This window comes from Macrosteles quadrilineatus, unplaced genomic scaffold (genome assembly GCF_028750875.1).
Source record: "Macrosteles quadrilineatus isolate MER2022 unplaced genomic scaffold, UCM_ALF_1.0 Scaffold_1__1_contigs__length_201487025, whole genome shotgun sequence".
Lineage (NCBI taxonomy): Eukaryota > Metazoa > Arthropoda > Insecta > Hemiptera > Cicadellidae > Macrosteles > Macrosteles quadrilineatus.
Window position 1 is genome coordinate 158,372,562 of NW_026542594.1, and position 9,895 is coordinate 158,382,456.

Below are 9,895 nucleotides of genomic sequence, written 5' to 3' on the forward strand. Positions count from 1 at the left end.
TCATTTCGGCAGAAATTCCTAATGATGACCCAGTTCTAAGGGAGTTGGTCCTCAAATGGATGATTCACAATCCATGTGGCGAACTTAATCCGTCTGCGTCATGTATGGAGAATAAGGGTGGATCAGCTAAATGCCGCTTTGGATTCCCCAAAGCTCATCAAGAGTTTACGTCAATTGTTGACAACAAAAAACCGAATTACAAGAGACGGTATGACCGTCTAGATCTAAGGTCTACTGGATCCAAATAACCCAGAATTTTCTCACGTCCATGCGGTGTACCGCAAAAACAGTGATGGACAAAAAGTTACACGGGACAATAGACATGTTGCTCCATACAATGGCTATTTACTGAAGAAATACATGTGCCACATAAATATCGAGTATGTTGGTAGTGTTAGAGCCGTTAAGTACCTCTATAAATACATTTATAAAGGGCATGACTGCGCAAATGTAAAAATTGTTGAAAATGTGGCCCGAATAATGTATAATGAAGCAGAGAAATTTGTTGAGGCACGTTATATTTCGCCCCCTGAAGCATGTTGGAGGCTGGCTGGAAATGAAATCCAAAGGAAAAGCCATTCGGTGCAACGTTTGGACATCCATCTAGAAGGTCAGTACCGTGTGGGAAACATGGAACAGACACAAGAAGATGTAGCGGACACTGGCCTGAAAGGGTCCACCTTAGAGGCGTACTTTAAACACAACTCTAAACTTCACATAGAAGAAGAGAATGGGAATGAAGTAATCTACTACTTCTACTGGCAGATGCCAGAAAAGTACAAATGGTTAGGCAAAACAAGTGAATGGGTGGTACGACAGCGAAGCTCAAAAACGATTGGAAGGATCCACACTGTGAACTTGGTGGCCCAACCTGAACTTTATCACTTAAGAATGCTCCTCTTCCATACCAAAGATGCCAAAAGTTTTGAAGACCTTAAATTTGTAAATGGGACTGCCTATTCCACTTATAAACAAGCATGCCTAGCAAAAGGCCTTACATATGATGACCAGCAATGGATTGATGGGCTGCGGGAATCCGCTTTGTCAAAGATGCCGAGTGTCATGAGGACACTCTTTTGTCAAATCTTGATTCTCGGATCACCAGAAAACCCTAAACGTCTCTGGGATATGTTTAAGGACGAGTTGGCAGAAGATTTTCTTAGAGAAGCAGAGATTTCTGGAACCCCTCTAGAAGATTCTTACAACAGAGCATATAGAATCATAGCTTACAAGCTAAATACTGAAGCTACAGAAGGTAATAATCAACTTATAAATATTACTTATTACAAAACTTAAATTAAGTTTATTTTGAGTGGATACCCCTTCAAAATGTATAATATATTTATTTATATTTTATTTTAAATGATAATATCTTTCTCTTAAACTGACAGCGAGTAGGTTAGCCATGCCGATGGTCAATGAATGTTGTCTATTGGTCTACCAAAGTTAAATATCAATCTTTAGTGAATTACTTCAACATATCATACATAATACCATATCAATATTCAATTATTTTAATGTCTTTAAAAGTAATTTCAAAATAATTATCAAAGATGATCTAATACAGTCCTTACTATCCTATATATAATACGAGTAAAGTTTGAATACTTGTCCACTCGATCTGGGAATCGGCCCTAACAAAATAGTTTATATTTACGGAATAACTAAGTTCTGTGCCAAAAATAAGTTCTAGACCAGTGGTATAGCCAGGAAAAATCTATTTTCGCCATAATATGAGTGCAAACTTTTGAAAATTTAACATGGGCCTTATGAGAAAACATTCCGCCATTGTTGTCATTTTGTTTACATTTTAAGACATAACGTGACGTTCTGTACCCACGGGCACCTCAGCTTGCGCATGCTATTTGTAGCATATGTTTACACAGACCAAAAGGAAATAACAATGTGTGTATACAGAGCAAAGGAAATTAACATTCAGATTATACCATTGAGCATATTATACTACTGTATAACTGAAAAACCAATTTCTGTCAATGTCGAGTGCGGTAGTTAAATTAATGAGAGGATGGAATAATCTTTAATTAGCTTTAACTTATACACCTCCTTTTATATTTATTGGGTAGTAGATTTCTGCTAAATTTATTTCAACTTAACTATTATTTCACGTGCAATTTCACTACATTCCCTATTGTAATGAATCTTCTAATATAAGTCATGCAGTAAATGATCACAACACTCATGAAGGCTTACCGTATTATTGTCCATAAGCTGAATAGCTGAATAGCTACTGAAGGTAATTCTTTCTCATAGTATCAATAACGATAACATACAATTACTTTTGATCAACTGATTCTATGGCTTAAATTTCAATTCTAACATTGGAAGCGCACTAGACTTAGGCTTCACATAAGTTCTAAAATATGAGAAACTAACCCATACTAATTATGTACAGAATTGAAAATGCTAACTTATTATTAAATTAAATATTTAGCATTTGTTACTGTGACTCATTAGTAGATTACTTGACCATAAACTTTATTAACATTGTGAAACGTTTATATTTTTTAATGTCATTTATGATAATTGTAAAATTAGAGTGTATAATTGTTCAAATTTTATTAAATATAAGTGTGAAGCAAAATAAAAATAAAAAATATGCAATGAATATTATAACAAATTAAAATAAGAGAAAGCATTAGACTAAAATAAATTATACTACATGTTTTAATACTTATGATTTTGTAAAAAGTGAACTCAAAATAATTATTTATTTCAGGCCGAAACTTCCAATTTTGGGTGGAAAACTATGGTATGGATGACATTCAGAATTTTCAAGACGAAGGAAATGAAGAAACCCACAATGTCAGCGAATTAGAAGCCATTGGTCGCAGACAATATAGCGATTTGAATAACGAACAAAAAGACTTTGTTGATGCTGTTATGAAAGCAATAGAAGACCCGATGAGTTGCATCCCCAAGTGTTTTTTCCTCGATGGACCAGGAGGTACAGGGAAGACATACGTGTACAATACCCTCTACCATCTAATTCTTGGAAAAAATCTTAATGTAAAATGCATGGCATATACCGGCATTGCATCAATCTTGCTACCTGAAGGACGTTCTACCCATAGGACTTTTGGTCTAAAAGTTCCATTGACTAGCGATTCTAAATCATCAATTCAGCCAGGCACTCAGAAGGCCCAAGAACTGGCAGAAGTAGACGTATTTATGATGGACGAAGCACCAATGCTACCAAAATATGGCCTAAGTTGTATTGACGGACTCCTGCGAAGCTTAGGAAACAGAAACTTGCCTTTTGGAGGAAAAACTATGATCCTAGGAGGAGACTTCCGCCAATGCCTTCCAGTCCAGCCTAGAGCAAATCGATCTGAGCTGATCGACCTTTCTGTAAAACGTTGCAGTATTTGGAAGTTTTTCAAGCTCTTCTCTCTTCATCAAAACATGAGAGTCAATCTCGATGAAAGTGCATTTGCTGGATATCTCCTTCAACTTGGAAATGGAGATTTGCCCACCAACAATGACTGTGAAATAAATATTCCCGATGACATTATTTCAAATGGAAATATTGTTGAACAAATATATGGCGATTGCCTAGCCAACAGAGATTACAATGCTATGAGAGATAGAGCCATCCTTGCACCTTTAAATAGAGATGTTGATAATATCAATAACGAGATCATCCAAATTATCCCTGGACAAGAAACAATTTATAAAAGTTTTGATTCAGTAAAAGATGAACCTGATGGAGCTCTCAAATTCCCAACTGAGTTTTTAAACTCAATTGAAATATCAGATTTACCACCTCATGAACTCCGACTAAAAAACAACGTCGTTATAATGTTACTCAGAAACCTAGACGTGACGGAGGGTTTATGCAATGGCACAAGACTGATTGTCACGGAGTTGTGTCCGAACATTATTAAGGCTAAAATAATTACTGGCAGTCATTCTGGTCGAGATGTACACATTCCAAGAGTCACTCTGGATTCGAGCAAGTGTCAACTCGGATGTTCGCTGCAAAGACATCAGTTTCCAGTTCGACCAGCTTTTGCTATGACCATCCATAAGTCTCAAGGCCAAACCTTTCAGTCTGTTGGTGTTGTGTTAAACAACCCCGTATTCATGCATGGGATGCTCTATGTAGCTTTCTCCAGAGTACGAACAAGAAACTCTTTAAAAGTTGTTTTGCCATCTAGAGACAGAAAATTAACTAAAAACGTTGTTTGGATGGAAATATTCAGATGAACAATATTGAAAATGTTAGTTCATTTTGGTCCATGTAATTAATATTTAAATTTGTACCATAATAACTAGCTTACCTTACTTGAAATTATTTAGTTTGGATTAAATAGTTTGTTGACTTAATTGTCGATAATCTGAAGAATATAGTCAAATTAGAATCTAGAGCAGAGGTAAAATATGTAATTGTATTATATCCTATTTTACCACAGTTGAATGCTTATCACCATTACATTTTTATAGTTTAAAATTGGTTTAAAACTGACTAATTTGAATTCTTATGTGTTTGTTATGTTATTTGTTTTAGTCTATAAAAAACAATCGTATAAACAATTTGTAGTTTTCATGTTTTTACAATAAATGCAGCCTCAGTCTGTGATATTAATTGTAACTACTGTGATATTTTTCTTTGTTTGTTTAAGAAAACTATTTGGAAAAGTGAATTGAGATGCTTATAGTTCTTGTGTGGAAATCCTTAGAACTTAAATTGCAATATTATAGCATGCCATGTTGTCTATACTCAACTACAATGTAGCCAAATTAGGATGTTTTTATTTTTTTGAAAAATAAATCACAATATTTTATTGTTTAAAGATGGAATAAATTACTATATTAATTTACATGAGAATCATCAATTTTGCTTAAAAAACAAAGTCAACTACAATATTACTATTATAACAGACTGATAAACAATTATGTTTTTGATAGATGACATTGAACAAATATTTCTCTCAGAGTAAATACTAATGATTTCCCGAGCAAAGCTCGGTCCCCAGGTACTACTCATTTAATACGCAAGCAGGTTTTTTGTGACAATTACTCCTCCGAAACTACTGAACCGATTGACATGTTTTTGGTATCATTGGAAAGAACGTAACGTGAAAATGAGCAGGAAACTTTCTTTTTAGGGAAATAATTAGAGAGTGAGGCCCTGGGGCCCTCTAAAGTTTCGTATTTCTACATAAGATTAACATGGGACACAAACTTTATGCAACTCCAGCTGTTGTCAGAAATTAAAGGCGAGAAGAAAAACATATGTTAATTGTAAAATTGTGACAGAGATGTTATGCAGAAAATCTGGTTGGTTATTTGGTGCTATTAAAATAAAGACTGAAATTTGTTAACGTACTGGCGACAATGGGTGATACCATGCATGGACCAGCATGGAAAACCTATTGCGGATGAAAAATGATAAAATATTTACAATATATGTTGATTGTATTAAACTGTTAAGTACATTGTGAGTATTATTATTAGTTATTATACGTAATCTTTGAGCTGATCCTTTTAAACTTATCGGAATTTAGGACTTATATTTGTTCTTGAATAAGTTATTTTTTGTTTTTAAATAACTCCTTTACTCCATTGCGATTGCTCGATTTCGAGCTACATGTACACTAGTTAATATAAAATACATTTACTATTATCAAACATCGCTGGCCCTTGTAGGTATTCAATATTCTGTATCATAAAATCAACGAACAATCGCACGATCAATGTTTAAGTTGGTTCTAAAAATAATATGAATAGAATTAACCGCGTAAAAATGATAATACATCATTTAAATATAAATATCATGTGAAATGTACAATATATTTTAAAGAATGTTCATGTAAAATTAGAGACATAAAAGTATTATAAACCCGAGACTAAGGTCCTGAAAACCTCAGAATTGCTTAGTAAATATATTTTAGGGATATTTGTCAATGCAGACATACGCCACCTTCTGCTTTTGTATATTTGTTAAGCCGTTTGAAACAGCATTTCCCACGAAACAATTATTCCATAGAGTTCACTAATTAAGAATTCACAATGGAACGTGGTTAAACAGCTCGTTTTCAAGCTCTCAATTTAAAATATGAATGTAGGGTAACACATTTTATTTCCACAGTTCAATTATTTTATATACTCAGCGTTTCAGTAAATAATGATTTATTGGACAATAATAACTTTTTCTGTATTCAATTGTTTATTATATAAATGGTTGCTACATGGAATTATGTAAAACCTAGTAGTCAACTATGTACTATATTATAATACAAACCAAACTATTGTTTGTTAAATCGTTACATTGAACGTGTGAATCGACTACCAATATTTTGTCTATTCTTTACGTGGATGTATTTACAAGCCTCTAATTGAATATGAATGAAAGAGGTAGAACTTTGAAATAATTACAATATTTACTATCAACATAAATTTTTCATAAAAGGCCTACGCTGTTTGAAAACCATCGCTACAATTATATCTAATTTTTCTGTTTTCAGATGTAAATATTTTGAGTGTTGAAACTTAAGGGCAGTTATCCTGCCACATGTCAAGTATTTTGTCTGTCTATAATAATTTAGCCCAATGCACCTGGAGTCTTTTTGACACTGAAATATTAGGGGGGTTTGATTTGGAAGGGGGCGATAAATTTGGTATACTTTTCTGGATAAAAAACTATGTTCTTGAACTATGGAGTGGAACTATGTTGAGGGGAGGGGGAAATAATGTAAAATGCAAATTTTTTAATATACTACCTCAGTTTAGGCATCCTGTCAGATACCAAGCAGGTCTATGAATGAGTGACAGTAGATCACTGCAGAAGTAGTCCCCATATGAAAGATTCTGAATATTTTGAACATCCACAATTTTGAATCTTTTGAGGGGATAAACATTTTAAATGTCACTTTTGGGAGTTTTTGTTCAGAGTAGGTAGCATTAAAAGTATAAAATGTATGTCCGAAAAATAATTTAAACAACTAAACACAAGTCAAAACCCAAGATATTGTAAACATTTGAGAAGCAGTGCGTTTTTTTGGGGATGAAGGGGTGCGATTTTAGCAAAACATTGAAGGCAATATTGTGGAAAATCGAATCTTCTTTTACCGGTTTTGAGTTATGGCCGTTTAAAAAACACGTTTTTTTATTTTTTTTCGTATTTGTTCAGATGTCCGCCATTTTAGATTTTTGGGTGCCGTTAATTTAATCTCACGTAGTAGAATATTGCCAAAATTCAAGACTGTATCTTGTTTTGAAATGGTTTGGGTTTGCATTCCAAAGTCAGTCTATAATATTTCTTATAAGAATAGGATGGGGAGGGAAACTATAAAATTTGGGTGGTTAAAATTTGGAAACGTAACTTTTTTTGAATTTCCTGGGAGTTGGGACCAAGTTTGACAATTTTGCCTCTAGCCTCTAGCTAATCTAGAGGTGGGTAAAAGTTTGTAGTCAGTTACAAAAATGTATAAAAATAAAATATTATAAGTTATAAAATACCTCTAATCCACCTAAGGCTGTATATATATTAGATGGATTAGAAATATTTTAAGACTGAATATAATATTACTCAGGCTGAATAATATTAAACTCAGAGCTATACTAAAACTGAGTATGAGTATGGTTGGGTGTATACAAATCACGATATATTTCTGTTAACATCATCTATGATAAGTTTTGTAATCAAATAACTTTGTTCACCCGTGCATTCGTATAGGTATGTCTCTTACCAAAGATACAAAATATACTTTCTTCTATAATAATAAAGAAAATTATCTTAAAGTTACATAGAAATGTTCACATTGAATGTTGTTTACTTTTCCTCTTTGTCAAACAGTTCTCACAGTTGCCGTACAAGATACCACAGATCAACCAGACAATCAGGCTAAGAGCATTGTAACCAGTTTGACCTGGTTGTAACATCAACAGAGTTTCTACATTACAACGTCGTCTGCTGTTTTCATTCTAATTTTTATCTGCCAGTTCTTAAGAATTAGTTGGGCATCTGCATACCACGAAATTAAGAAGTTATTTAGTAGTTATTCAGCTTATAATTACTACTGTCTTTAAAATAAGGCACTGTATCTGAATATATTAATAGATATGGCATATTAATACGTTTTAGAGAAGTTAGGAAACTGGCTCTTAATTAAAGTAAATCATAAATAAATCATAAATCATTTATTTGGCCAGATTTACATGAATGCATTGGCTAAGTCAATATACATTTAAAAAAATACAGATTGTCTTATAAACTATAAAATAACTACTAAAACAAACAATATTTACATTTAATCAATTCATGAACCAAGCATACTATATGCCCATGACTACCCATCAGCAATAAAATCACGGACACGGTAGTAACACTTGGACACCAGTAATTTTCGAAGTGATTTTTTAAAAACAACAGGGTTTGACTCAATTTTTAGATGTGTTGGCAGAGCATTGAAAAGCAGTATACCGTTATAATAAAGATGTTTTTTGAAAAAGGTGGTTGAATGTTTTGGTATCTGAAGATTAAGACTGTTTCGCAAAGAATATGGACATGATCTGGAACTTGAAAAAATGGAAATGTTCTTTTTCAGAAAAGAGAGTGTTTCAAGGATGTATATGCATGGAAAAGTTAAAATATTTGAAGACTGGAAAAAATCTTTGCATGAAGTTCGTGAGCTGATTTTAAAGATGGTTCGAATTGCTCTCTTTTGAAGTCGAAATAGAAATCTGGTCCTTCCATTCTCATATCCCCATGCCGGCACTGCGTATACTAAATGAGGGAAAATGACCCCATAATAGGCGGTCATAAGGACGTTCTGATCAGAAAAAATTGACAATTGTTTTAAAAGAAAGATACCGGAACCAACCCTCGTACACACACTGTCGATATGGTCATAAAAACGAAGGTGTTTGTCTAATATTAAACCAAGGAACTTGACGCCTTCTGTTGACTCAATTTCCACGTTGTCTAAAAGGATAGTTGTGTGTGGATTGCCTTGGATTGAAAAACGGAGCAATTCAGTTTTGTTGGGGTTGAGATTTAATAAATTGGAGTCAAACCACTGCTTTACGTTATTTGCCTCAATAAAAGATTTTAATTCTAATTCCTCGGAAGTAGAGCCAGACAGAGCTAAAGACGTGTCATCCGCAAAAAGACAGATCTCTCCAGCCTCAACACTTGAAGGCAGTTCATTGATATAGATCAGAAACAGCACAGGTCCGAGGACAGATCCCTGGGGAACCCCACAAGTGACGGTGTCCCGAGAGGAGACAAAGGGTCGAGCACACCCAGAACTGTCAACACCTCTGACCTCAACGAATTGCTCCCTCTTTCTAAGGTATGAGGAGAACCACTCCTGTGCCAGCCCCCTAACACCAATAGATTCTAGTTTATTGATGAGCATATCGTGATTTACAGTATCAAATGCCTTGCTCAGGTCAAAGAAAAACCCTAAAGCATTTTCTCCTGAGTCAAGAGCCCGTACTACTTTTGTTATAAGTATAAACATTGCATTGGTGGTTGATTTCCCTTTTACGAATCCAAATTGGTTCTTAAACATAATATTATTTCTTTCTAAAAATTGTACTAATCTTGTTATTACTACTTTTTCAAATATTTTAGAAATGGTCGAAACTAGAGTGATAGGTCTGTAGTTATCGCAAGTGGTTGGTATGCCTTTTTTATACAGTGGTTTAACAACGGAGGTCTTTATAGCCCAGTCACTTTAGGTAAGAACCTAGACATGAAAGATGTAAAGCTGATTTTTTGCATGGTGATAGTATATAATAGGAAAGGTGTTTTCTGAAAGTTCCCTGAATTTCCCCCCCTTGCTTCCCCTTAAAACGCCCCCTCCCCCGAAACACCAGGTTGAAAGTGTAGTGTTTTACTAAATCACCTATATCTTTTGATGTAAAC

The 9,895-nt window shown here is 34.1% G+C and overlaps 1 protein-coding gene across 1 annotated transcript; it reads left to right on the forward strand.

Moving 5' to 3' along the window:
- The first annotated feature begins 480 nt into the window (after positions 1-480).
- Positions 481-9,323, forward strand: LOC129001981 (ATP-dependent DNA helicase PIF1-like). Its single transcript, XM_054429452.1, has 3 exons — positions 481-1,255; positions 2,738-4,137; positions 9,168-9,323. The coding sequence occupies exons 1-3, from the start codon at positions 481-483 to the stop codon at positions 9,321-9,323; spliced, it is 2,331 nt and encodes a 776-aa protein (XP_054285427.1).
- Positions 9,324-9,895: the final 572 nt, after the last annotated feature.

Bases quoted from the DNA above. Each gene is read 5' to 3' on its own strand.
- LOC129001981 (XM_054429452.1), top strand. From the start codon at position 481: ATGTATAATGAAGCAGAGAAATTTGTTGAGGCACGTTATATTTCGCCC. The intron at 1,256-2,737 runs GTAATAATCAAC...TATTTATTTCAG, and splicing joins AAATACTGAAGCTACAGAAG to GCCGAAACTTCCAATTTTGG. The intron at 4,138-9,167 runs GTACGAACAAGA...ACTTGAAGGCAG, and splicing joins TCTATGTAGCTTTCTCCAGA to TTCATTGATATAGATCAGAA.